At 37.0% G+C, this 27,805-nt stretch overlaps 4 protein-coding genes across 9 annotated transcripts; 2 read left to right on the top strand and 2 right to left on the bottom strand.

Annotated features, from left to right (window-relative positions):
* Positions 1-155: 155 nt before the first annotated feature.
* On the bottom strand, positions 156-15,219 carry LOC136349539 (glutamyl aminopeptidase-like). 5 transcript variants are annotated; one of them, XM_066301156.1, is made up of 20 exons: positions 15,055-15,219; positions 10,087-10,209; positions 9,748-10,030; positions 5,736-5,883; positions 5,554-5,680; positions 4,080-4,214; positions 3,856-4,026; positions 3,702-3,799; positions 3,517-3,651; positions 3,327-3,461; positions 2,594-2,760; positions 2,444-2,529; positions 2,189-2,381; positions 1,988-2,114; positions 1,857-1,936; positions 1,448-1,593; positions 930-1,059; positions 652-765; positions 462-570; positions 156-410 (listed from the first exon to the last, which is right to left on the bottom strand). In XM_066301156.1, the coding sequence occupies exons 1-20, from the start codon at positions 15,155-15,157 to the stop codon at positions 270-272; spliced, it is 2,751 nt and encodes a 916-aa protein (XP_066157253.1). In that variant the 5' UTR covers positions 15,158-15,219; the 3' UTR covers positions 156-269. The 5 variants fall into 5 exon arrangements, with proteins under 5 accessions (XP_066157253.1, XP_066157254.1, XP_066157252.1 ...); XM_066301157.1 differs by lacking the exon at positions 15,055-15,219 and adding an exon at positions 12,942-13,070; XM_066301155.1 differs by lacking the exon at positions 15,055-15,219 and adding an exon at positions 12,679-12,828.
* On the top strand, positions 4,947-20,552 carry LOC136349543 (protein Wnt-8a-like). The gene is made up of 6 exons (XM_066301165.1): positions 4,947-5,115; positions 18,223-18,347; positions 18,562-18,656; positions 18,971-19,233; positions 19,286-19,568; positions 20,216-20,552. Exons 2-6 carry the CDS (start codon positions 18,250-18,252, stop codon positions 20,434-20,436), a joined length of 960 nt encoding a protein of 319 aa, XP_066157262.1. The 5' UTR covers positions 4,947-5,115; positions 18,223-18,249; the 3' UTR covers positions 20,437-20,552.
* Osi22 (Osiris 22) lies at positions 20,511-21,393 on the bottom strand. The gene is made up of 2 exons (XM_066301166.1): positions 21,093-21,393; positions 20,511-20,936 (listed from the first exon to the last, which is right to left on the bottom strand). The coding sequence occupies exons 1-2, from the start codon at positions 21,271-21,273 to the stop codon at positions 20,611-20,613; spliced, it is 507 nt and encodes a 168-aa protein (XP_066157263.1). The 5' UTR covers positions 21,274-21,393; the 3' UTR covers positions 20,511-20,610.
* Positions 21,394-23,324: 1,931 nt separating this feature from the next.
* LOC136349491 (uncharacterized) lies at positions 23,325-25,850 on the top strand. 2 transcript variants are annotated; one of them, XM_066301075.1, is made up of 4 exons: positions 23,527-23,610; positions 23,665-23,823; positions 24,913-25,032; positions 25,365-25,850. In XM_066301075.1, the coding sequence occupies exons 2-4, from the start codon at positions 23,679-23,681 to the stop codon at positions 25,628-25,630; spliced, it is 531 nt and encodes a 176-aa protein (XP_066157172.1). In that variant the 5' UTR covers positions 23,527-23,610; positions 23,665-23,678; the 3' UTR covers positions 25,631-25,850. The 2 variants fall into 2 exon arrangements, with proteins under 2 accessions (XP_066157171.1, XP_066157172.1); XM_066301074.1 differs by having other exon boundaries at positions 23,325-23,823.
* The last annotated feature ends 1,955 nt before the right edge of the window (positions 25,851-27,805 follow it).

Here is a 27,805-nt window from a genome sequence, read left to right as displayed (position 1 = left end):
ATTCTGCATATCTCTAAATAGTTTGAAATTTGGTTATCTTCGGTTAGGATACAACGGGAACTTATATACATACATATAAGTGTATATAAGTTGGACTCAGTTGGAATATTACGGGATGAGAAGAAAGATTAAGGTCATAAAAAAGTGACAACAAATTGGCGTTGTAACTTTTGCTTGAAATATTTGTTGATAGAAAAATTATTTCAAAAGTTATTGCTATTTCATATACATATATCACGGACCCTACACAGGTGTATTTGTTTTCAGTTCTATGCGGTTGCAAGCCAACCCTCAACAGTAGATCTATAGCTTGTTAGCCAGTTGATGTTTTGTTTCACAGTTTCAAGAGCAGTTCGTCTGGATGTAGCGCCAGCACCTGCTTCTGGATATTTGGCAAAGAATTCCTCCATCTGCAGAAAGCAATATAGTGTTTGGCTTAATTGTTTTTTGGCTTTACTCACTTCTGCCAGTTTTGAATCCGTAGAGAACGATTTGGTAATAGTGCTGATCATCGATCCCAAATATCTGTCATTTAGGGTAAATCGCTCCACTAAATATTCCCAGTTTTGCCTAATATCAATTAACGCATTTAAAAAAATTCCTAATGTTTAATTTAACTAGTCAAGCGGTACGATAAGTGATAATATTTACCTGACGAAATCCCATACGAGATCGGTGCCGGTAGGGTTTGCAGAGATGTATCCCAGGACTGTAAAGTAGTCTTGACCTCTTACAATTGATTCATCTTTGGCTAAGTCCAGCAGCCTAAAAATGCCAAATTCGCGTTTATCACCGACTCCGGTGTACAGACGAACAACCATTTGTTATGAACAATAGTTGCAAACACATCACATACGAAAAAAAAAAGGAGAAATCCTAGTTTTTAGACGTTCCATTCTCATTTGACTTAAATACAAACAGTTACCTACTTCGTTAATAACGAGAGGTTCTTAACGTTGGCCAGTCCATTAATCAATTTCAATTTTTCTGATGCATCAGGCTCTTTCTGGTAAACTGCTAGCAATTTGTCCCAAGTTGCTGTATCTGCATTTACTACACCTAAAACATGGCATAATGATGGATGCCCCTGAGAAGATTTCAATTTCATTACAGTTTAACTTAATTATTTTCAAATTGTAAAATTCAAATATCACTTTCAGATCCCAATAATCTCTAGACCGAAAACGTCTCTCAATAACAAGCAAATCTCAGAATTTATATCCAGATCTGAATAAAAACTCGATTTACGCAGGGTGTCCCATAACTAACGAGATATGACCGAACCATGAATACTTCATGCAATTTTTGCTTAATTCTAATTATGTATGTTTTTAGTTCTTAAAAATGTTCTGATGATGTTTCATCAATTGCGTTGCTTCTGTGGAAAATATCTTGCGGACAAAGTTACCAGAAATTCAAAGAATTTGCCCAAAACCTTCATACTAACCATATTTATACACGATACTTCTCAAATCTGGAGAAAGAGGTTTTGAAGTATCGTTTATCCAGGTATTGAACTTCTCGCGGACCTGCGTCAGGCATTCTGAATGGTCTACTGAGCAGGACAATGACAGAACTACAACTCGAGTCAATCTAAAACGGCATCAAATTGCTTATAATCTCATGAACATGATGGGAGGTACGGAAGAGGGATCACGGTCCCGGTCCTTCAACTCCGAACGGGAAAGGGGGGGAAATCCCTATAATCCACTTAAACCGACTTGCTGTCGGACCTTAATAGTCGGAGCACCTCTTTCGCACCTGGGTGGCCGGGGTTCATTTTCAAATCTGGATGACCGGCATTTCCCTTTCGGACCTGAAGGATACCGATAACAACAAATTATCAAAAAATTTACCTTACGAGGTGACTGTCATCTGCTCCCTCGTTCCACGTGAAATTCCCGTAGGCATTTGAGACGATGTTTCTTACATACCTCTGAAAATATTTCTATGAAGAACTATGGGAGTCTTAATGTATAAAAGTTACTTTATATGCTTCATTTTGTGAGGAACCTGATAAATAGGTACCGATTGCCTGCAATTTAGACGAAGCTACTGACCAGGGAGCATACTCTGTTTCAGATATCAACTGCCTTGATAAATCTAAAGGTATCCTAAAATGATCACGTAACTATATTTCCACTAAAATAGCGTATGAGTAAGTGAAGACGTGGTTGGATTTTTTTACCTATATGACAACTGCCCTGCTTCTGCAATACTGAAACTTTCTTCCAACAAATGTGTCCTATCCGGGACAGGTAAAGCAGTATAAATGTTGCCAAGAGTAAGCCACTCCGATTCTTCGTAGTTTACCCTGTAGTAACCCACTTGGTCGTAGTTGAATTTCAGCCATGTAGCATTTTCCGGTAGTTGTACGGTAACTGAGAAGGAAAGATAACTCATGAGGCAACCATACAACCATATAATTAGACCAAAAACTTACTACTTTCTTGATCGTAAGGGAACAAAATGTGTCCTTCAGATCGCCCAAGGTCTGTGATGTAAGTTACCGGCACCGACCATTTATAGCTATAAAAAAATATGTGACAGTTTATTATTGTTTTTACGACAATAAAAGATATTCGATCTTCACCCGTAAGTAGTGTTAGAATCATATGTAGCATTGGGGTCTTTCAAGAACCTCTTCTGCCTTAAAGTGTAGTTACGACTACTTTGGTTGTAAGTTACATTCAAAACAGGATAACCCATTTGGACGGTAAAAGTATCCATCATTTGTGACACGTCGAAGGATGGATCGACCTAAAAATGGAAAAAAAATCACGTTTTCCCTCTTTGATGGCAGTCCTTTTTGTTCAGGGAGAATTTCATTGATTGGCGCGCGTATAACGCAGGTGGGTAATGAAATTACGACTTTCTTGTCGTTTTGACTTGCAGTTACATCTTTAAGGTAATTTGCAGAAATATTTGACGAAACATGCCTCCGTTACAATTTCTCAAAACCCCAATTTAATTTCACCAATACCGAACATCTCTCATTGAAGTGAAGTTATTAATTTAGTCCCAGTACCCAAACGTATAAATATATAAATAATATAAACAAAAATTGGGGCGATGAACCATCTCAAAGCCCATGGAAAACAATACCCATATGTCGGTTAGTATTTATGACTGTTCCTGATTTAACTACGCTTTGAACGACAAATTCAAAGGTAACACAGTCTTACTAAGAGAGACTGGTGTTTTCCGGAGATAGCGGGTCTTTCCCCCCGAAGCACTACCTATATCGCTTAAATTTAAAGCTGATTATTTTTAAACTGAGCAATATGGGTGGAAGGTACGTCCTAAAATTCAAGTAAAGGATTTACCACAGCCTGAATTTCGTCCAAGAAGTTCTTAGTCACCGCATTTCCAAACTGAAACTTTTTCAAATAGTTGGTAACGGCAGTTTGGAAGTTATCAGCTCCTACAGTGTTTTCCAACATCCTTAAAATTGACGCACCCTGAAAACAAAATGAAAAATAATCTCCTTCGCTGAAGGACCATGTAACAAAGTACCTTGTTGTAAGAAATCGTATCGAAAATGGCAGTGATTTCATCTGGGGAGGTGACAGTAACCACTATAGGGTGAGAAGACAATGTGGCATCTAATGACAGCACTGGATGGAGATCTGCCGTTTGAAATTGGGTCATCTAGACATTTAAAATTTAAACAATGTATTAGAATTTTAATTGATGAATACCATCTGGAAGGTCGGCTCTGCTGCATCGATCCCTTTGTACTCTATGTAACTGGCAAAGCCTTCGTTGAGCCAAAGGTCATTCCACCAATCCATTGTTACTACATTTTAGGTTAGTCAGGCGAAAAATTTATTAAGATTTTATGTGAAGGCTCACCTAAGTTCCCGAACCAACTATGTGCCAATTCATGAGCTATCACTGTGGCCACTCTTTGCTTGTTAGCAGAGGAATGTGTGACGTTTGTATAAAGCAAAGCAGTTTCTCTATATGTTACTAGACCCCAGTGTTCCATGGCTCCAGAAACGAAGTCAGGAATGGCGGCCATATCTAAAGTCGTGAATTTACATATTTTGTTCTCTATTAGAGACGGGGTGAAGCACCTAATTTTGGCAATGGATAAGATAGTCCAAAATAAGACACGTAATACTCAATAACTTTCTTGGCAATTTCCCCTGCGTAAGTGGTTTTCTCCAAGTTTCCAGGACTAGCATAAACTCTTAATTCAGTCTCAGTACCTATAATTACCCGAAATTTACTCATTAGTTGTATGTATAGGGGGGTCCGCGTAAGATTGTCCACTAGCTTGTCTTAAAAACCGCAAAGTTTAGAAAAGAAACTTTAATATAAAAGTTATTAATGAATTTCAATGTTTTAATATTTTCCAATTTCACGGAATAATGAAATTTTTGAGTTAATTGAATTTAAAGTAAAGGTCGAAGGAAAAATAAGCTTTCGAAATGTCTCAATAACTTCACGAAGTATTAATTCGATCGTTTGAAAACTTGTCCGATTAAAAGGAAAGGGCGGTTCTACTGAAGGATATTTTTAATTTTTGACAAATGTTGTACATACAGTGTGACCCATTTGCATTGGGGTCAGTCTGTAAATAGTTTATTAGTTGTGCAATTTAGCTCGGATTTTTTTTAAATTATAGAGCTCGATAAGCGATCCAGCAAACATGGCCTTGTTGACACAAAATTCAAGGCCTACTATGACGGTTTCTCGGAGCAAAACGTTAATAAATCATATTAGCGATTTTTTTAGGAAAAACCTGTGCACGCCACTGGATTGGCCACCCCTCAAAACGGGCCTGTACGAAATTTTGAGTCATAACGATTTTGTAAAAGAATTAAAAATGCACACTCAGTAGAGTTATTTATTTTCGATAATTCAGAGTAGGCTATGGAGAACAAGTGAAGTGTTTAACTGTCAAACAAACGCAACAAACATCGACGTCGATGTTAGAACTTATTCGTTCTTAATACAAATTGAACTATTAATCGTGATTATTGTGGAAAATTCAAGTGTAAGAGGAAAAACGGAAATTGTTGGTCTTGTTGGTGATAACGTGCGTGCGCCCGGCGGCAGAAGCTGCGGCAGAATGCGTAATTCAACATCAGACGTCCAGAGAGACCGGTAAGTCGAAGCAACGAGGCAAAATGGACGTCGTGGACTTTTTCTAAATATTTATTTGTTCTGTGTAAGCCTAAGACCATAACGACGTTGTTGTAAATTATAAATTTTCAGAAAAATTTAAAATATACTCTAGCAACACCGTCCTTTATTTTTAATCGCAAGCAGAATTAGCATCCGTAACAAAGTATAGGGTATTCTATTTTAGAAAATGTATTTTTGTCACGTCGCGGTTTTCTAGACCACCTTGTAACTTCGAAAAAATTCATGAAAAACCGAATAACCTTTGTATAAAACTTTTTTCCAAACTATAAGGTTTTTGAGATAAAGTGGCGGAGCATCTTACGTGGACCACCCTGTTCTTATGCTTATGAGAAAATTAACACAAGGTCTAAATTAATTTTCTTTTTCCTTATAAAGAACACTTCCTGTGCTTCTTACCATTATTGTTAAACGTCGTGTTACTATATATGAAGTCCGATACTATAAAGCACGTCAGATACGTGGACATGGCCACAGTTTCCTGGAACGTGACGATTTCGTTGTTATCGTCGTACGACTGGACGCTCTAGAAACGCAGGCTGATGGAAACGAATTCTATGAAAGTTAAGAGTTTATCTTACAGCAACTGGATAATTGGACAGTGCAATGTAGTTCTCGGCCTTAGGTTTCAGAAGATGCACAATGTATTTGGCCTTCATATTCGGTTCATCGAAGCAAGGAAACGCCTGTCTGGCATACGTAGGTTCGAATTTCGATGTGGCTATAGTTCTGTGAAATGAACGGTCGATGTGGTATTCAAATTTTCAAATAAGCGCAAGACTTAAGACAATTGACTTCCTTCGCATAAAGTTTACGGATCTCAAGGCAAAAAATACGCATTTGCGGTTCGAATATCGAATAATTAAAAACGACCGTTTCACATCCTGATGAAAGTAATAGTCGCTGCGATAAATAACAAATATATTCTGCGATCGATACGATCTTACTTATGGCAAATAGGACGGTATACTTCGTAACATAATCATGAGAAATTTGAAGCTGAAAATGTTTTTAAATACACGTTACAAAAAAGACATTCGGTTTTGCTAAAAGAATCTGGCAGGGCCTTCAAAGGAAACTTTCCCCGCTTGAAAGAAAACGTTTGTAATCCCACATTGATAATAAACCTCCAAACTGGGAAGAAATTACCGAAAATGTGCTTGAAATCAATTTTATTTCCATTTTGCGTTTCAGTAAACCGCCACTAATCGTTTCGTCTGGGCGAACACCACGCCCATTACATGAGAACCTGCGTCATTACATAGAGAATCGAGTCGAAACGTGGAGTTTCTCGGTATAAAAAGATAGAAATTGTTATGTCAGATGCATAACAAATCGGACATCTATATAATATTATAATCAAAATAGCTGGCACGATACTTTTGAAGCTGCTTGAATCGAATCAAGTGTAGCTAAATGTAAACTTTCGCCAATTAATATCAAACGAAGCCCTAAATCCCAGGTTTAAACAGATTGTCACTGCGACTTGAAACATAATGCAAATTGGTCGAGATACATAAATCTTATTTTGCTTTTCGTTTTAACACACTGTAACGTCGTACCGAAACCCAAACCAGGAGTTTGTGGAACTATTTTAAAACACCCCTGAATTATAGAAAATCCTTTTTTGTTGTTCTAAAGTACAATGGCCTGAAACTAACAACACAAAGGCAAAAGTTGCCGGGGTGAAATGGAGATAAGTGCTTATTAAAAATTCCCATAATTTCTTTCGCTTTGAATGGCACATATTTGCATACAGAGTAAAATGAATAAAATATGAACAGAGAAATGTAATTAGAATTATATTTCTCTTTATTGATACGCGTTGTCATGACCATAGCCAATGATGAATCAATAATGCAGGTACATAAAATGTATCTAAAGCGCAATACACCCGGTACGTGTTACTTCTCAAGTAAATAAATAATCGCGGCAACAAATTGTAGTGTTGATGGTACCTACCTCAGGTTACCCAACAAGGCGCTCATTGAGGCGATAATCATGTAACAACCCCAAGGCAGCGCTCCTCGTAAATTCAGTGCCGATAACGCTTCCCATTTGAATTTCAATTGATTGAAATTTTTTGTGAACGAAGTGACATAACCCACGTGTAAAAAGAAAACAAACATCTGTTACCGTAATTGTATAACCAGCAAAGCTGACGCTTCGACGTACCTGGTCTTATTTCCACTTTTATAGGTGCTTTTATAAAGCCCCCCCAAGGCCTTCCCCAATGCCCCCCTGAAGCTGATGGCCAAAGAGTAGTTGCCAGGAAAGATTTTCTCCTTGGGCTTGATAATCAAAACGTCAAACTTCATGTTATCAGTAACGCTCATCAGCTCAAAGGTCCGTTTATGGTTCTGCACCAATTCTACAGAGTAAATTGTATGCCCTTTACTGTGAAGCACGATCTGCGCCTTAGGATTGTAGACTTGAAGGGAAATATTCACAAACCCTTTGAAATAGTTTTTGTCCAAGAAGGGCATTAGAGTTAAATTATATTGCATAGGCTTGATATCTTTAGGTAGAGTCAGATAAGCTTTTTCACTAGTGCTTGAGCTGTTGGGCTGAATGCCGACCCAATAAAAATACCTCCCAGGAGGCACGTTGTTACTCACTAAATGTCTTCCTACAAACACTATGGCAGTCACTAGAATACCGCATATGACGAACCAAAACATGCAGCACGTGCAGAGACATGTAACACAATTCGACCCGTTGGGATCTTTTTTCTCTCTTTTAGACGCATGTTTTCGACCACGATTTTCTTTGCCACAACACGACATTTCAAATCTGATAATTATTCACACATTTCACTACAGTTTCAAAACGCGTAAATTCGTTTTGTAAGTCTTCAGCCGAATGAGGACTGTGATAGTGACAGTACCGCAACTGGCCGGTACGATTCTTGGACGAACAATCGCTCTGCTCGAGTGAAGTAATTGTTGCTAAAACTTATAAAAGCAAATTTTAATTGGTGCTTAGGCAAGTAGTTGGGTTGTTCGCTAGTAGCGAAGTAAGTACGTTGTCGGTTACGAAACCTTTCCGCTGCGTTAGTACCAGCTTACCCGATGAATTTTAATCGTTTATTTACAAAAATTTGACCGATTCAGAGCAATTTATGCTGCGTTACGTAAGGTTCATTAAATGGATCAGAACCAGTTAATTCGCTATATTAATTTTATACAATCAAGGGGTACATAAAAGCATATGCAAAAAGCAAATTGTAAATCAAAACATTCCAACTTGACTTGCAAAATTGCGCAAAACGGATCAAAAATTGAAAAAAGCTTTGAACTGCTGCAAGACTTCGCACTTCTTCCTTTGCGCATCCGCTAACAGTAGCCGCAGCTTGAAGTTTATTAGTGAGAAACTAGCTGCAAGCTTGTACCAAGGTGCTCATGATACACCATTGTTCCAGGCCAGTCTTGATCCAGGAGATTAGAACTATTGTAGGAACATTTTAAAAAAGGAACTAAAAATCTCGCGTAGTCTCGCTTAACCGTAAATACAGGGTTGCCCAACGAAAACTTCGCACCTCGATTTTCAGTATTTGAAATGCAAATGCGAAATTCGAGGGGGACAATATTTTATTCTACTTCCACCCCCTAAACAAGAATGACCGTTACCTTCGAAAGTACTAATGGAAAGGGGTGTCGAGGGATACCTCATTTTAAAGGTAGTCGTACCTTGATTACAAACTCCATGTTTGAAGCGTCTACCAGTATCCCCATTGATATGACAGCTTGTCAAAGCTTGTGGGGAAAAACTCTTGGGTAATAATTAATTTAACCCAACAAGAGCTGCCGACTTCAAAATGAGTGTAGGAAAACCTTTAAACGTGAGATATCACTGAGGATCGTTTTAAACGGAGATGTACGCTTTCAAATTTCAGCGGTAAAACCCACCTCCTTCAAAACGGTTCGGTAATATCTCACTTTTAAAGTTTTCCTACCTTCATTTTGAAGTCTGTAGCTCTCATTCTGATAAATTAATGATTACTTAAAAGCTTTTTCCCACAGGCTTAGACAAGCTATCACATCAACAGGGACAATGATTAGAATTTTGCGCGTAATTGTCACCCCTGTTCAAAGGCTGCAGTTAAAGCGTTGAAAAACCAATATAAAATTGTCCTCCTCGAATCAAATGTCGACGGGTATGAGCATTCTTTAGAGTCAAAGTCCAATCAACTCCTTATATTGTGCCTCACATTAACCCTCCAACATTTTAAGTTCTTCATCTCCATCAAATCAGCTTCTGACCGAATAAAAATGGAGAAGTTGCAGGCAAAAAAGGAGTAAAAGTAAGTCGTTGGGAGAATACGATAGTTCTTTGTTCTGAATCATTTTCAGCTAATGCAACCCATAGACGATTTTTTTTTCACAAAACCTCATGGTAACCGTTACAAATTCATTTACAAGGATTAATAGTTATGAAAACCATGATTGAGATCAATCACCACGAGCATCTTAAAGTGCAATAAATCAGACTGAATCACCGTGATGCCAAATGCAATTTAACACCGTAAACACAATAAATGACATAAAACTGCATTGATAATTTAAAACTTTCTAGATTTTTAGCGGTACTTACGTTATGTTGCCTTCTGCACTGCTATAAGAACTGGTGTACAATCCCACAATTCGGTTCTTCATATCCCCGTTAAATTCAATAGACATGGAATCAGTGGAAGTTGTGAAGTCGGCCCCGTCTTTTCTAGTAATAATTACGGATTCATATTCAGAATCTAAACTGAAATTGGCCTCTTCTGAGCCAACAGTAACACTGGTGATGCTTAATCCATTGTTATGAATTATAATGCTGTTGGTGATTTTGGAGACGGCTATTGAGATAGTCACAGTACCTTTGAACAATCCTAGGAGGAGGAAAAAAATTGGGATAAAATCAAACGTAACATGCTAAAAATGTTACCAGACTCTAAATCGGGATATAAATGAAGATCGTATAAAATAGGCTTAACTGTCGAAGAAAGTCGGTATTTGGACATGGTTGAATCGGGAGTTTCTGTAGTTGAGGAAACAGTGGTTGTGGTCACTGAAACGGTGAGAGAAATTCTTAAAAATTGCAGGAAATGATTCTGGAACACCGATAATGGTGATCTATCTGTAGTAAGGCGATAAATTATTTTGTAGTTAATAATACACGAGGTGTTTGTGAACAATAGAGCCATAAATTCAACCATGTATTCTAGGACCCAAAATTTCACGAAAAGTTCATATAAGCATAAAATGCCACCATATCAAAACTTCCCATCTCCAACGTTTTTTACACCACAAGAAATAGGTTTTCGCCAAAAAACACGTTCAGTTATATATCGAGGGGGACGTTCAAAGCCAATGTGCGTTGTGTTTTAGATTTCGCTTCCTTGCCCATCGGTACCCCCGGCTTGTAGCGCATCATTTTAAAGGTCTTAAAACCCCTGATTGAATGCCGTTTAAAAAAAACTAAGACTAGTTAGCCCGTTCTCTTAATGTAAACATTCAACTTTAATGTTTTTCCTTCAAAATCGTCAAAAAGATATAAAAAAGTTTAGATACTTTTTAACTCGACCCTGGAAAAATGTGGCAAATCTTTTCGTAGACTAGAAAAAAGCACAAAAAATTATAATAAAGTACGATATTTTATTAATTTATCACGAAACATTTAGAAAATATTAATAAAAAACAACCTTTCACACCCTATATATATATATATAGAAAACGAAGTGACTTTCGATATATGTTTATATGAAGTTTTGATCATATTTTCAGACCTAGAATATCTAGTTGAATTTACGGCGCTACGTTCAGAGATATTTTGTACGAAAGCGATCGAATCCTGGACGGATTCTTTATTTTTAACTATAATTTATTTGCTAAATACCTGTACTGCTCTCTTCATCATCAGAATGTATCTTCTTTTGCTCTCTCAAAGCAGTTTTTAACTGCGAAACCTCAACACCTAACGCTATGGTGCTTATCAACAGTGCCGTACTGGCCACGATAAAAAAAAACAGCCATTTATGGGTCAAAATTGTTCTTAACACGGTCATTTTTTTCTATATTTCTGTAGTTGGATTTGAACTAAAATGTGTGAATTTATATTTGCTCATACAACATCACAACCAAAAGATTGTTGTAACGAAAATTTATTACTGACAATTTGTGTAGATTTACAAGTATATGCCAGATTGAGACATATTTAATTATTATAACAATATAAAGATATGGAGAAAATTAAGCTGGTAAACCCTGGCTTTTATGGCACAATAATATCTAAAGCTCTACTCTAAAGAGTCAGATTATCAGGATCATGAATACTGCCTCTATTCATAGCAATAACGATTTATAACTCTCATTTTATGGAAGAAATAATTGTTAATTTCAATATCAACTTCCTCTCTAAGATATAAGATAAAGAAATTATCCTGAATCTGTCTGTGTATTACTAAAATATGATTTTGATTTGGATATATTATACTTTCAAACGTATTTCCCCATAGAAAATTTCAATATGCAGCATTTTTACACTTCTATTAGACAAATCTGTTCCCAGGCTATCTTTTGAAGTCTGATTGAATTATTTATGGTAGCTAAAGCCAGATTTCTTAACTACATGCAGAGAATCAACTGTTTATGAGACATCACATTCCTCATTAAATCAACTGATGATGTCATCTTCATTATAGTCCAATTTTGTTCCTATATTTTCTACAATTATTTGAGTTATTTTATGGTCTTAAAATAACTCTTCCGATCACCCTCCTGCCTTAAAGTGTGTTTTTAAGAACAGATACTAGCCACTAGATCCAAGGGTAAGGACTCAGAAAATAAACGCAAATCAAGTTTTATTTGGAAATTCTTGCTTCTTCAGGGCTCAAAAAAATATTGGTGGAACTAAATGTTCGTAAATACAATAATCCGCATTAAAGCAAAAACAATTATTTATTTTGCGCTTCATACATAAAATAGTGTCTTACTAATTAACAAAATAGGCTTCGATGACCTCTACTTTCAGCATTTTCCATGGGTGCTTTCAGTTTACTCGAATGATTCTGGGGAAGACTGGTTTTCTGAACTCAGTGTTTGGTTCTTTTAACTGATCAAAGTCTGGTTTAAGTTACCGGCAGTGTGATACCGAAATTTGAGGCGAGTATTTGATGATAATCCCAGCACATCTTTAAGAACTTTCTCAACAAGTGAATACATCATCTAGCACTAGCTGTTTAATACTTAAAAATAAATCTGGGATTATGTGCATACAAAGTACAAGTGTTTTAAGAACTGCATCCCCCGGATCATAAAAAAAATACCGAAATATTGCAGTTGGTTTAAATCTTAGGCCTTGAAAAGGGTCATTTCTAATAAAATCCAACTAATAATAGAGGTAAACAGCGTCCTATTTAAGTGAGGTTAGGTTTATTTGTTTATGTTTGAGGTTATGCAGAACATATCATAGACCTACGGATTTATTTTTTTAAACGCAGTGTTTTCTAGTTCAATTTATCTGCTTCTTTCTCCTTACCTAAGAGCGGTGAACTCAACACATGAAGTCTTTTCCAGGAAACCATGCAAAACTGTGTTAAGTTACTTATTTTTGACTGAACAGTAAATTCCAAATTACTGCTACACAATCTGGCAACGCAGCCTAGATAAACACGGCTTACCAAAATTGACATATTTGTATTTTTTTTTATGAAGTTTTTAACGAACTTATAAGGTATCTGTAATTTATTGGTTTATTAAAATACCTTAAATTAAAATAAAGCATCACAGAAAGTTCCTTACGTGTATTTATTCAGGGATTCTTGGCAACAGGAATATTCACTATCAATAAAACTGACAATCACTGCCAAAGTTGATAAATCAGCTGAGAGGCAAAATGTCGCAACGCAGAAATACGTCCCGAATGATGTGAGAATAGCTGAGGTTTATGAAGGATCATTGTATATCTCTTTCCAACTAATGGTGCTTGTAAGAGAGGAAATATGATGAAATAGATAAAATAAGAAAGTAATTATAAAGTTTCGTTTGGATACCTTATTGAATACCTGATTGGATACCATATTGGAGATGGTTGCGGAGTTGTCAAGTTGCAGGAAATATTTTCTTATTGAGATAAATATCTATGAAAACAAGAACAAATATATATTTGAATTTTTCTTTCAAACTCAAGATTCTACAATTTATGGAGTTAATAATTCTTCAAGTTTTCAGCAAAAATAGATTTATAAAATGTAAAGGAAATGTCACGCTCCAACATTTAGAAATAGATAACTTTTTTCCTGGATTTTGATTTAAATTTAGGACTTCAAATTTTGTTAATTTCGCAATGCAAGCATTATTCGCGAGAGAAGCAATTTTCTATTTTCGGACAAAGACAGGGGCGCATACATAAATACATACGTTTACAGTGTATAATTCTCCATATCGCAATTTTTGATCCATCTGTGGGGTACCACACTTTTATGACGGGCCCTGTACATTTGACAATAATTTTAAAATATGCACCTCGTAATAACTAAAAACTTTGATATGAAACATTTTCTTCTAAAACTTATATTCACTAAAAAACGCTTTCACGCACTAATGAGCAACCCTGTGCGTACAAAGATAACTTTCATGCTCTTACTATAACAATTAACATCCAAATGAGTAATTTTTGAGCGGCCTGTTAACTAACCGAAAGTCCATTCTTCAATTTACACCCCCTGTTACAACCTCTGCTCTGTTTTTTAGTAACAGGTGGAAGCGCAATATACGCGACCTTTTGAATAGAACAGATAAAGGCCATGTTTTTATCTTCACCTTCCGGTTATTAAAACACTGTAAAAAATCGAAGGCCTCAGGGATCCAAGCGAAATACTGACATGGGCAGAAAAATGAGTGTCATAATTTTTATGGCGAGAAAGGTATTGGGTTTATGGCTTTTCTTAGAAATGAGGTGCATCCCGAAAAGCGCCACTTTTGACCCAAAGAAATACGTTAATGGTATTGCAATTTTTACATAATGTTACGCCCCGAAGAAAATGCAATGATGTCTACCAGGACCGTTAACGATTTTGCTAAAAAGGAAAGCACCTTAATTTCACTCGAGGTTACTGAAAACAATTTTAGAAATATTTCCAAAATGTTCCTGTTATTCCCAGCGAACGAATCCAGCGAAATTGAACGGTAAATTTTCGAATTTAATGACAAATATACGGAATAGTTCCAGAGGTACCTGACTAAACACTTCAAAGAAAAATTGGAAAATATTATTTCTCGACATATTTTGTTTTGTAATTGATACACTTTTCCCGACATTTTTTTTTTTTTTGTAAGAAGTTGTTTCGTTAAAAAGTTTCGAATATTTCAGAACGGGCATCAACCTCGGGCTCCACTTTTTCATTATTGTCAAATCTCTTTCCACCAATCCATTTTTTCAAGTTTTGGAAATAGAATCTGAGGGGGTTAAATCTGACGAATAGGGTGGTTCGAAACCGAGTTCGTCGATTTTAGCCATCGCAATGGTGGAAGTGTGAACTGCTACGTTGTCTCGATCAAAAACAAGACTTTCTTTTTCGCCAAATGCGATCGCTTTTTTCTTCGGAGTCAATTTTACTTTTTGAGTCCGTTGTTTCGACTGATCTTTCGCCTCAGGTGTGAAGTAATGGACTCATGTTTCACCGGTGGTTATGAATCGACGCAAAAACTCGGCATTATTGCTGCGGAACTTGAGCAGTTAGAGTAAAGGGAAATCTGTCTAGTTTTAAGTGCCTAGAAGTGATTCAGAAGGAAATGCGTCAGATTTGAGAGTTTTCTTAATTTCGTGCGAACTCCTGTTACAAAAAGGCTAAAGTAGATAAACAGTTGAGTTACAATATTTATTTTTTTAACGAACTGTAAAATATTTACTTACACATGACTGCATTGTTCATCGTTATTAAACATCCAGATAAATAAAACACAAAATTCAGTATCCTCCTGTTTAAGTTACAACACGGGCATTTCAGTGGGACCATTCTGCACGAAACTGTATATCAGAATTTTCAAATTTGACCCAAAAAATAATAATTACTGTGCACTCTGGATATTTACTTGAGTTATGGTTATTAGAAATAAATTTCAAACAGTTGAGTGATCATACTTAACGTCCTTTAATGATCAATCAGGTGATTGGGTGATTCCTAAAGAAAAAACCATTCGAAAAGGTATAACTATTCTCATAGCATAGACTCTGCTTACTTATACGTTGATACATCCAATTGATGCTTGATAAGATTGAAAATCTTCAAAGGACTCTTAAAAAGGACGTTCATTGTAAAAGCTTTTTTATAAATAGCCCCTCATTCTCCTAGAATAGGCCTAAAATTTGATTCGACCTGAAGCCCGATTTCTTTTGTAGGTACACGCAATTTCATGCTTTGAATTGCAATAAGGCTATGCTCTTGGAATTAAATGGCGCTGGCAGAACCGTATTTCCGCTTGAAACCCCACGAAAATCTAATGAGAATTTCAATGCTTCATGTTTGTCCAAGCTCTTGCAGCAATCCTCTTTTTCTACCGGTACCCACGAAGTCCGCGGCAAAAAAGTAGTGCAAGAATGCCGTAAGAAAGAAAAATAACATGTCTTCGGTAATTTAACCAATTTTCCCATAGCAATAAATATTTTCGTAGGAAAAACACGAATAATGCCACGAATAAAATGGTTCCCGCCCAATTATCCCCATTCTTGTATAAACCAAGGCGACACCACCCCAGCAATAAAATTTTACCCTAGATGGAACACGCCCCGTAATTTTATAACACCCTCACCTTTGGTTATAAATAATAGCTGAAGTGTCCATCCCTCATTGTTCTGTGCCAATTCTTCCGACGAGAGCAAAGCCATTGCTAGATTAAGTGTTAGCTTATGTAAACTTTCCTCTAACAACATGAATATTTGGGTTGCTCTGTTGTTGGTTGGTGAGGTGTTGGCGAGGGTTTTTCGTGAAGAAATGCATTCTAGTTATCATCGAATGCGACAAGTAAGTATTTAGTATTTTTAAATATTTCACTTACAAAATTTCGTTGGAAGTGATACATTCGTAATTGCTCATTGGTGGGGAAGAGACTGCAAGTATTTGAAATTGCCGCCAATTTTCAAGCGGGGAGTGAATGTTTATTGCCGGATTCGAAAAATATATAACTTGTTGCCGTTTGGTCAGTCGTCTTTGCGACAGTTATGTTTAAAATTTAAAAATCAGCTTTATGTTGTTTTTTCAAATCGCAGTTGCAATAAATAAACAAATGGGCCGAACATCATTGGTAATCATTATCCAGGGTCGCCCGCGAAGTGCGCATCATGTGGGATTTTTTTACTTGTGAATTTGGCTAAATTTTGACATTGTGTTGAACGTTGAAAACTTAAAAGCATTTCTGATTATTTTTTACAATACTCTAAGCCCTGGAGACATTTAATCCAAGTTTGGTGTACAGCATAACACTGTAAGCCGCCGTATTCGGTATATCACAGCTCACAAGCAACCAGGCCGGAGTTGTGGGGTTTTACTACCATAAAATTCAATAAATTACTAATACGGTCCTGTCTAATATCATGTTTTTTTTTTCTGAATGAATAATTCATTCTCTGCGAAAAATGTCTCCTGCCACATTTTCGTATCTGGCTCCGGTTCGCAATAAATTTGTACTTTTTATTAGATTGAACATAGTTTTAATTGAAAATATTGCTTATGTAAACGGTAAAGTTCATTATTATCAAGGATACGTATTGCATAATTAAAAGTGAAAAACAAAAATTCACTTAATTTAGTATTAAGTAGGTATTCAAAATATCAACCATTTTGTTGAGCACGAACGAAATTATGATTTCTCAATACAGTGCACGCATCTCTAAAGCGGGCAATAAGCTCTTTCTTTGTATCCACAGGAGTAGCATACGCCTGTTCTTTTAAAAATTCCCAAACAAAAAAGTCCGACGGGGTTAGATCGGGGAAGCGTGGAGGCTATGCGACAGGCCTCCTTTGTCTAATTCATCTTTCCGGAAAATTATGATCCAACCAATTCCTCGCATTTCAATAAAAATGATCTGAACAACCATCAAGTTGGAACCAACCCATTATTCTTAAAATCAGCGGAACTTCCGCAATATTGCGCCACTCCAACATGTGCATTTCGATACATAATATGTTATAATAATAATATTTAGCGTACAATGTAATGCTGTAGGCCAAATTTAGTTTAAATATCTCCAGAGGTTGGAACATTGTAAAGAATAATCGAAAATGTGTTTAAGTTTTAGAACACCCAGTATCCTTGAAACCTAGCGTTTATGGGACTACGTTAATACGAAGTTTTCTTCTTAAAATAAGTTTTTCTATCGACCGTTAAAATCCTGCTATAAAAAAAGTGGACCACCCCGTAACTGTTGCTGCTTTCTCGGCCATCTTTCATGCATGGCGTACATACTATGTTCTATAGGATCCATGTCAAGACTTCTTGCAGGCCAGTCCGTGGTTTTAATTTCAACTTTATGCAGAAACTCTTGAACAACTCCAGCGACATGCGGTTATGCATTAATGAAAACCGAGGGCCCGCAAATGGGGTGAAAGGAGTTATAGGAGGTTCGAAAATATCCGTAATATATCGGGCAGTGGTTAGAGAACCACGACCAATCCACACTAGTTCTGTAGAATCGTTTTGATTATTGCCACCCCGTACCGTACAAATGCACCAAAACTTGTCATTTTGTGGTTTTTTTAGAGGTTCAGAAAATGTTAAGTTGTTTGGTGAATTTTCCTACAATCCTCTCTAGATATTGATACATTTAATGTCTCTTTACGCGTGCGCTACACTTAAAGTCCCAAAACTTCCTCCAAGATTCTTCGGGTCAAAACTCCAATCTTAAATAAGTTCTGTTCTCTTCATACAGCTTACGGAGAGTAATTTTTTCAAATGTGAAAAGACCTGCTCACCCTCCTTCACGCAACTCTCACCCTGCAGGAAGTTCCAGATTTGCCCACCCCCAACTTTTTTCTCTTTTGGGGATGAAATTACAGAAACTCACTGTCCGTCCTGTTATTTTCAGTTGCCCAACACTTCAGACATTGCCCTTATGAACAGCGTGAAAACTGGAATGGAACTGGCCATAGAACATTGCCAAAACCAATTCAAATGGGATCGGTGGAACTGCCCTCGTGAGGAATTTGAAAGGTAGGATGTTTAATTGATTCGAAACACAGGGTACTCGAAATGTCGTACGAGAACTGCTGTTTTCTTCTTTGACAAATTTAAGATATTCCGGATAGTGTTAAAGATTGAATACAAAAAAGTAATTAGTATAAAAGGTAAAGTAAAGTTGATATTGCGTATAATTAAAAAAACAAAAAACGGCGATATGAAAGTGTAATTATTTTTTTCTTTTTAGAAACACTAATCACGTTACCAGTAGAGAAACCGCCTTTGTGAAAGCGATCATTGCGGCTGGAATCGTACATGCCGTAACAAAAAACTGTTCTAAAGGTAGACGAATTTTAGTTATTTATGATCACAGAATGTTCGGTAGTTTAGAGGGTCGTAAAATACAAACACTCTTTACATGGTCAAAAAATATATTGGTGCCATTCATGGGTGCTCTGTGCCCTAATATAATTAGGTTCAGCAATTTACACGACCGTTCGCAATTCTCTCAGTTTGGGTTTGTCACAGGCCGGAACTGTATCAAAGGGCCAGACTGTTATTCAAAGAATCTCAATCTGAGGGCCGAAGGCCAGACCAGAGCCAATTTAACTATACTTTATGGGCTTTATTAATAGCTTTTTTTTTGCATTGCGCAGGCGAACTTGCAGACTGCGGTTGCAACCTCAACTACCCCCTAGAAGCCCCGCAATACTATGAAGAATACAACAAAGTCGACCAATCCAATTCTTTAGCTAAGAGACAGGCTACTTCAAAGCCGATAAAATGGTCTTGGGGTGGTTGCTCCGATGATACCTCCTTCGGAGGGCTCGTCGCCGAGGGACTGCTGGAGGTGCCACTGGATAGAAATCCCAACGTTTCTACATACATTGATACTCACAATTATAAAATCGGGAGAGAAGTGATATTCTAGACCTTCTTTGAAACTCTTTAAAACTATAAAACTTTATTAGATCGTTAAACAAACTATGAAGAAGAAGTGCCGCTGCCATGGGACATCCGGAAGTTGCTCGCTCCAAACTTGTTGGCTGCAGCAAGCGGATTTCCAAGACATCGCTAAAAAACTGAAGGAGCGCTACAAGAAAGCGAAGAGAGTCACATACGAATTTGTAGCAAATTCCTTAGCAGTGGTCAATACTGTTAAGAACAGAAGGAAGGAGAGGAAGCAGATAGACTCCTCAGTGCTAGTCTTCTTGGACGAGAGTCCGAATTATTGCATAGCAGACCCGTCGAATAGTAAGTAACAATTTGGGCATTGGCCAAAGTAAACCGAGTTAAATGTTATAAACAAAATTTAATTTATGCTATTTTATGAAGACTCGCCCAAACTTTCCATCTTATGATGAAGAAAATATGAAAATGCCGGGATTCGTCAACTTTAATGTCGAGAGGGTCATATTTTTTTTGATATAATCATTTTCCCCGGTTTCACCTCTAAACGAGGGTGACTTTCATCCTAAAATTCTTAACCAAGGAAAGGGGTGCAAGTGATGTACCATTTTAAAGGTCATTCAATTGGCTTTTGAATGTCATGTTATTTTTTAATTTTGGATTATCCATTTTTGAGAAATTAAGGTTTAAAAGCGATGCTATCTTAAGAATGTGAAAAACTGACACGAAATATTTTTAATAAGTAGGTCGAAAAATGCCCTTTCCATTTCAGAATTTCAGGACGAAAGCCGACCCTTGTTTCGAAGTTAAACCTGGAAAAATTGATAACACCAAAGAAATATGACCCCTTGAAATTAAAATCGACCAGTCCGAACGTTTTCGTGTTTTCCACATCATAAGACGCAAAACTCTGGTGAAGTGTTTTCGATGGGCCGATCTTGCGTGCTATTTTATTTTAATCACACAGTATACGTTTGCGAAATCATTTTTAGACCGACCAGGGACGAAAGATCGAACCTGCTCTAAAAGAAAAGATAATGAAACTACACGCACAGAGAAAAGGAGCTGCAAGGTTTTGTGCAAACAATGTGGTCATAAAATCAAGAAAGAAAAGAAAATGGTGACGAAGAGGTGCAACTGCAAATTTGACTGGTGCTGCGCAGTCAAGTGCGACATGTGCTCTGAAGAGGTGGAGGAACATTTTTGTTATTAAATTTTGTATTGTGCGATAATATCAATTTGTAAATATAATTATTTTTTTAATATTTATTTCTGATATTTAGTACCGTTAGATTTGCTCTATTTTTCACACAAAAAGCGCATGCTAAATTTAAGTAATAAGTAAGTTGTAAATATACTTATCATATACATAAAAAAACTACTACTTTTACTGCATCACGAGTCTTCTCCGCCTTCGATTAATATACGCCCCAGGTTCCTCGTATCCCTGATATCCATAGTGCTCCTGGTTCAGATCTGATGTATAATGATTGAACACTCCTCCTCCATTTATGCGGCCACGAAATATGTTCAGAATCATAATTACTCCTGCGATAACCCCGGTAAAGAGGCCTTTAACTAGTAAAATTTTGATGGATATGAGCATCCCTGGGATTATAGCAGAGGAGATCAGGAACGGTATTACTAGCAGCGGTAGGAGTCGTTGCATCATTCCTCCTACTTGATTGGGATCTTTGTGCATCTTGGAGAGCTCTGTAAAAGAAGAAAAAAAATGTGGTTTTTTTCCACTAGAAATTCTAGAGAATTTTAATCTCATTAAATATTTTCGAGTCCTAAAACGACATAATTGATTTTTTATGAGGTATATGCAACGCACTGCAAGACATGCTTATGAGAATGGCCACATACCTTTACCGTCCATTTCACTTTCATCCCCCATTGTATTCACCGTGACACTGGCATCTGCGATTTTTTTCAATTCACCTGTATCTCCCCCGAAACAACCAGTTAATTGTACAATAAACAATGTTAGCCCTATCAAAAAGACGTAATCAATGGGGACTGTTAGGCTTGTGACACTATTCACCATCACAAGTTTTTTCACTTCTAATGTTCTGCTCACATGTTATTTACAATAAAATAATATTAATGTGGGAAGCTAGAATGAAGAGTTGTAAGCGATCTACTGCGGTCTTGCTCGACATCTAAACTGGTTTACACCCAAGGAATTACGCTTTTCGTGCTCTTCGCAGGGAAAAGTGGTAAGAACGGCAGTAGCCGACAAACAGAAGAACCAGCGAATTGTGAAAGACGGGAATAATCAGATAATATAAATCATAAGGCGTTCGAGTAAATATTAAATCGGCTAACAATACGTCCAAGTACCCGAGAATCGATGAAAGACCGATCGGCCCATACTACCCACCGTTCCCCTATTCCTTCGCTTGACCATCGGTGTAAATTTACTTTCATCGAAGTGTTTTGTTCTTGTATGTGACCTAATTTTAAACAAACACCTATGCAATCTGGTTTTGTCCATTGCGAAAATCTAGGTCGATTCAATCTTAATACTAGTAGTATGTAGGCAATTATAGTAATGGTCAGGAAGGACCGAGAGTAGCCAACGGTCAAAGTCGAGGAATTTTCTTCACTTAGAATCTCGTAAAAGCCAACGAAATTGTTGACTTTAGTAAAAGAAAATTGTATAAACCCTCATTGACACGACATATTAAGAAACCACAGGGGAGTTGCTGCAATGGACCCCAAATAGTGCTTATACCAGAGGGCTCTCCAAAATCTCGGTGACCACAAATATTTTTAAGTACTTAAAGGCCTCACGCACAACCGGAATTGCTACCATCTTCATCTAACCACGAGCTCCTATAAATAATACCATAATACTGCAGCTGTTGAGCTTGTTTAAAATGATACCATGTCTTCAGTATGCCGCCTGTCTCCTTTCGCCGCAAATGTAGTGTCAAGCTCAAGCTAATGAGCTAGAATCAACGCATTGCAGTAATGGAAAATGCCGGTTATTGTCTAATAAAGTTCTGTGTAATTTTGATGATTATCGAAGACATTTGTTGCGAAGAAGGTTCCAGCAGACCTCTAAGTGTTTTGCACCGAAAATTGAATAACTGCACCACCCATCTCCGACCACATCATGCACCGCGGAAAGATTTGCAGGATCCACGATTTGAGGGTAAGCTTGAGAAACATCCTATCAAAATTCTCCAAACTTCTTTGTTGTAGAAGCCCAGACAAGGAGGAAACACCAAGATGACAGTATTCTCTCCAGGGTGATTCCAATGTTAGCCACCCCTTTTCTGATCCAAACAACCTTCCTGCCGATGGTGCTCTTAGGGATGAAATTCTTACTGATCCAAAGCATTTTCCTTGGGAAGTTGGCGATTCTATTCGGATTAGTGAATTTGCTCAGGAGTAGAATGGAAGACCAACAGGGGCACCTTTATAGTCATAACGTTCACGTCGGATATGCATGATTCTAGAGGAGACGAGTGCAATGTTATATTAATGTAGATATTTATTATGTTTTTTAAGAGATTGGTAGTGTAAATGTACTCTAAAGATGGTTTTAAAAAATCATGAATCCGCTAACAAGTAATTTCAATAAGTAATTCATTCCTTCGATGCTAGCTGGCGTTTAGCAGGTGCCTTGACAATGCCGCGTTTTGCCAGAGAATGACAACATTTAACTTGGATAGGTCTTGTTCAAGCTAGTTTGAGACAAATTGACGTACCTGACCACATGGGTTTTTTCCGAAGGGTTATCAGACAATTATGCCAGCCCTTTAGAAAAACTGAACCCCCGAGTTACACCCAGGACCTGGACGTATTACGATTACAGCTCAAGATTCTTGTCTGTCTTATGCCAGGTACTGCTTAAACAACCATGTCCAGTCAACGTCCACGTGAGGAAGTAGTCCAACTCTCAGTGTCTCTTGCCATATCACTCATCTACGCGTAGAATCGGTTTCCTTGTCCTTGCAATCCCTCTCTCCTCCGAAGTCCACGATATTACTTGCTGTGCACTCTACTATAAGAGAATTTTGCAGTTTGACAATGTAAATGCAGAGACAAATCATTACGTGACGCTATTAACTCCAAAAAAAACAGGTGCGTACGGACCAAAATTTCCCAGTATGAGACAATGGTAACAAATAAAATCAGGGTTAAAAATCACTCGTACCTACATGAATCAATTTCAATAACAAGCAAAATCCTCTACTAATTTGACCCAATTTTAGAAACAAACACGAAAGTAACAATATATGCGGGTACTTACTGCCAAAAATTGAGTACTATATCTGTACCGTTTCCCAAAGAATTCAACATGCCATTGTATGTGCTACGTGACAAATATGCTAAAACCATGTCCAAAAATGAAACAAATTTGACTTCTTAAGTGAGAATTTTCATTATCAAACTTAATAGCTTAGGAGTAAGGTCGCCCCCATAGGAAAAGAGAATATAATGGCGCCGATTAAGGTATGCTTTATGAGCATGATTATACTTCAGTTCGTATTTATGTGCAGTGGAAAAGAAAGTAAGAACAGTGATTGGATTTTGGCAAGTAATGCAAGTTCGGAGAAATTTATTGGACGAATGATGGAAGAGGGTACGTATCCATTTACCTATTAATCGACACGTTGACAACGGAAGTTCTTAAAAATCAGAAATCGCAGCCTTTAGGTACCCTCCAGGAATACCCTAAAATTTTTATTTCTCGGTCACTGTCAGCCACCTATTTCTATCAATTCTGGAATTCCAAATGGCCGGAGAAAATGAACTTCGTTTGCAATAATACAAATTTTTACACATTTGTTTTTACATTTTCAATGGTAAGTTTTTTGCCATTGAACATTCAGAAAATCAATGGGAACGTGTTTCTTTCTTTTGTTTTTTCGACTTGGTAAAAATTAATTTTTTTTATGGCTTTTTCTTCTACCACAAAATAAAAGTTATTAAACGCAACGCTTTGTATATTTTCGAACATTTATGAACCAGAATTTACAGGGTATAATTGCCTATATAGGTATCGCTTTATCCCTCTGTAAAAATTTTGGAGACCCAGCCAGAGCCTCAAAAAAAATTTTCCAAATTTGGGAAAAATTTTGATTTTGGTTTTATTTGTGCCTCTTCCTCGCAAAGTGAGAATTTTTAAAAACAACGCGCTTTTTACTTTCAAAAAATTTATTGATAAAAATACAAAGATGTGATTCTAACATTTGTAAGTGTGCATAGAAAGTCCGCCATGTACATATACGGAATAACAGCAATAATTTTTTTAATGATTTTTTTTATAAAAAAATGTATGAAATAAAAGTTACAAGGCTAATTTGTTGTTGCTTTTCGATTGCCTTAACCTTTCTTATCCCATAAAATTCCAACGAAGCCCAAGTTTAGTTTTTTAAATACGGCCCTGCACTTCACAACAGCACAGTGCTGTTCTTGAATGATCATCTCTCCTGAAGATGAGAGTCTTACTTAATTGATTGCATTACACCGACATTATTTACGTTTTTTGGCTGACCTTCATAAACTTGATTTTTTAAATGGCCCCAAAGGAAAAAGTCGCATGGATTTAAAACAGGTGACCGGGCTGGCTACTCCATTTCACCAAACAAAAAATTGTTGTTTTCTGCTTGAGATTGCCGAGTTATGACTGCAACTTACTGTACATTTTAATGGTAAATCTCTTTTGCAGGCCGCACTCTGGTTCATCATACGATGAAACGATTCATGATAATACTTCCTGCCATTTTCTTCAAACTAGGAGTCGCATTTACCTTGTTAATTTTGGTGACCATTGCAACCGTCAATAACGGTAAGAAAGCTATTACTTTTCCCCTACAATTGTTGCTATTTGTACAAAATCTCTTGAAAATGCGAGTGACTTTGACCATAAAGTTGTCTCTCCTGAAAAGTAGAACGAACAGCTTTGAACCACGAAAAACAGGACAATTTCCATTTTTTTTGGGTTTACAATTAGTCAGAACCGTAACGTCTAGATGATCTAAAACCGCTAATTTAGTTACGCATTTGTTAGTAACCCAGTTTGCGTCTGACCGTCATTGCATCCCATTGATCTAGTTCAAGAGGATTTCGAAGTACCACACGACAGAAATTTTTAACCCACTTATTGTTATCGATGTGTAGGTTTCATTGGATTCCTCCTTTTGATTGTGGGACTGAGCAACGTTCTGGCAAGACTCCAAGAGGCGAGAAGGCCACCAGCAAGCTTGCCCTACATCGCCCCTTCTCCATATTTCCATCACGTAAATGTCCTGGAAAGAAGTGATGCGACGGGAAAAACTGTGGTTGATCCTTCTGCTGCGCAATATCCAGAACATCAATACTATCTCGGTGGAAAGCCATACAGTGCTCAATTAAGTCAAAGCAGTTATCCATCTAGAATCGCTTAAGTTAGGCTTCTAAGATTTAGTTTCGCGAATGATAATCGGAAACGTAAAGGGTGTCCGTAAATAATGTTGAAATATTGTGCGATGTAGTTCTAGAGATTAAAATAATAAAAAATAATAAAAAAGTTCTTATAAACATACCCCAAAAATTACTTCTTAAAGGGGCTAGAAACCCTAAAGGAGAAACTCTGAATAACTTCTGGAAAACGGTTGATCCTAACGAGATGCAATAAGAGGACCTTTTTTGCTAAAAAAGATTTGCGATTAAATAATTTGATCGAAAAAATTAAGTAAACGTTTCGAAAATATTGTAAAAAAATATGTTCAGTACTTCCCCGTTTATGGGACTCTTACCTCTTCAAGAAAAAATTGTCGGAGTATGCTTATAAGAATTTATTTTATTATTTTAGTCTCTAGAATCGTTCCCTAAAATATTTCAACATTATTTCCTGACATCCTGTATAATCAACGACCTATAATTTGCCCATAAGAGGGCAGTGTCCATTCGATGATAAAAACCTGCGACATATTTTGTAGTCGTTCTGGTAGGAAACTTGCCACTGAGCAAATAGCTTTGGAAAAGGCATTTGTAGGTTGTATACCTCAATAATCATGTAAATTATGAATAATGAATAAGGAGAGTTTTGGCATAATAATCGTGTATAGAAATCATGTGTCTGCAAGCAGCAATAGACAACCTAGAATTCATTAACCTAATTACCCACAATTTACTACCTAGATTATTAATTCGCTTCTTTGTTACATTGGCATCAGTATCATTATTAAAAATATTTAATAATATTAGCGAAAGAGTCGAACGAATGTTAGGGACCAATAACAGTAGCAAATTGTTGTATTACGAGTGTCGTTTTTGCAACGTAATGCCGTATTTTATAAATTGTTAACAATTTAATTTTCCTTATTCATGTCAAATCAAATTTTGCGACTAACGAAGAAACCCACAACTAATTCCGTCTCTCGTCCGGCAAGGAAGAGCGAGAGGTGAAGTGAAGAACCGGGTTACCAGTGGGTTAGGGTGTCAGTCTAGCATGAACGCAGCCAATTCAAGATAGAAACAATGCAAGGACTGTCGAGTGGTTTAGTTCTTAGTTTGTGTTTATTATTTGTACGAGCGTTATCAACTAACAAAAATACCACCAGTGATATTTTTCTTCAATCCTCATTCTCAATCACCCCTGCTACAAACCTGACCATCAAACTCACACAAAAAATTCTTACTGTATCCCTGAAAATCAGAAATGAGACTGAAGTAGCCAGAGGCCTCATGGATCAAGCTCAGAAGCTCATGATGCCCTCCGAATCACCAATGATGTCGTACGTGCTGACACCAGCCCTCACACTTGCAGGAATAGTGCCCTGGGTGGTACCAGGACTCAGCATTGCTGCAGGATTTGTTCAGCTGATAAATCAGATAGCATTCACGTCAGGTTTAACTGCCTTGGTGAGAAGTTACATATTTGATCATAGACCTGACGAGCATGTCGTGTACGTGAATCATGGGTATGGCAAAAAAGGGCACAGTAAGCAGCATTTAAAGATGTATTAGTATGGGATTGTCAGGTGCATCGGCAGGTTTCCAGTTAATCCATAAAGTAACAAAATAATCGTAATGAATTGCGCAAAAGTGATTTTTAAATTGACTGTATCCTCAGCCTTAGATGCGCGTGTGGAACAATGCGTGATTACACTGGGTAGCTAATTTACTTAGGTCGAATTGTAAGTTAGAAATAAATCAAAATAATAAAGAATTGTTTGATGAAGAATTATTTCTGCTTTCGAACTTTTAATTCCTCCTTGGATCCATACAAGTACTTACCGGCAAGCTAACGAAACGAAGTTTTTTCGCGCTGTATGAGAGACCAGACCAATAATTGGCTTTGAACCAGATTGGACCAGACTAACTTTAACAAAAACAAAAGATACGATGTTTTCTTCCGAAATCGGGGTAAAATATATTTCTTCGATTACAGCGCCATCTGTCGGAAATTTAAAAAAAGTTTCAAAAAAACCCCACGTAATTTCAAAGTTACCCCCAAGTGGTATAGTTGGGGTTTCGCGTTTGGTGCCCCTTCGAAATATTTCGATTTGTCTGGTTAAATGGACCACCCAATATATTAAAAACCACGTTGGGTACTAATTATTCTATATTGATTTCAT

The sequence above is a fragment of the Euwallacea fornicatus genome, chromosome 38, assembly GCF_040115645.1.
Source record: "Euwallacea fornicatus isolate EFF26 chromosome 38, ASM4011564v1, whole genome shotgun sequence".
Lineage (NCBI taxonomy): Eukaryota > Metazoa > Arthropoda > Insecta > Coleoptera > Curculionidae > Euwallacea > Euwallacea fornicatus.
This window is presented reverse-complemented; position numbering and strand designations above follow the sequence as displayed.

What these genes read in the sequence shown, in the direction of transcription:
- LOC136349543 (XM_066301165.1), top strand. Translation starts at nt 18,250, where the DNA reads ATGAACAGCGTGAAAACTGGAATGGAACTGGCCATAGAACATTGCCAA. An exon ending in CCTCGTGAGGAATTTGAAAG is followed by an intron (nt 18,348 to 18,561) that starts GTAGGATGTTTA and finishes TTTTCTTTTTAG; the next exon opens with AAACACTAATCACGTTACCA. An exon ending in CATAGCAGACCCGTCGAATA is followed by an intron (nt 19,569 to 20,215) that starts GTAAGTAACAAT and finishes AATCATTTTTAG; the next exon opens with ACCGACCAGGGACGAAAGAT.
- LOC136349491 (XM_066301074.1), top strand. Translation starts at nt 23,679, where the DNA reads ATGGCGCCGATTAAGGTATGCTTTATGAGCATGATTATACTTCAGTTC. An exon ending in TGGACGAATGATGGAAGAGG is followed by an intron (nt 23,824 to 24,912) that starts GTACGTATCCAT and finishes TCTCTTTTGCAG; the next exon opens with GCCGCACTCTGGTTCATCAT. An exon ending in CATTGCAACCGTCAATAACG is followed by an intron (nt 25,033 to 25,364) that starts GTAAGAAAGCTA and finishes ATCGATGTGTAG; the next exon opens with GTTTCATTGGATTCCTCCTT.
- Osi22 (XM_066301166.1), bottom strand. Translation starts at nt 21,273, where the DNA reads ATGGTGAATAGTGTCACAAGCCTAACAGTCCCCATTGATTACGTCTTT. An exon ending in AAGTGAAATGGACGGTAAAG is followed by an intron (nt 20,937 to 21,092) that starts GTATGTGGCCAT and finishes CTTCTTTTACAG; the next exon opens with AGCTCTCCAAGATGCACAAA.
- LOC136349539 (XM_066301152.1), bottom strand. Translation starts at nt 7,940, where the DNA reads ATGTCGTGTTGTGGCAAAGAAAATCGTGGTCGAAAACATGCGTCTAAA. An exon ending in GATTCTAACACTACTTACGG is followed by an intron (nt 2,530 to 2,593) that starts GTGAAGATCGAA and finishes ATTTTTTTATAG; the next exon opens with CTATAAATGGTCGGTGCCGG. An exon ending in CGGATTCAAAACTGGCAGAA is followed by an intron (nt 411 to 461) that starts GTGAGTAAAGCC and finishes TGCTTTCTGCAG; the next exon opens with ATGGAGGAATTCTTTGCCAA.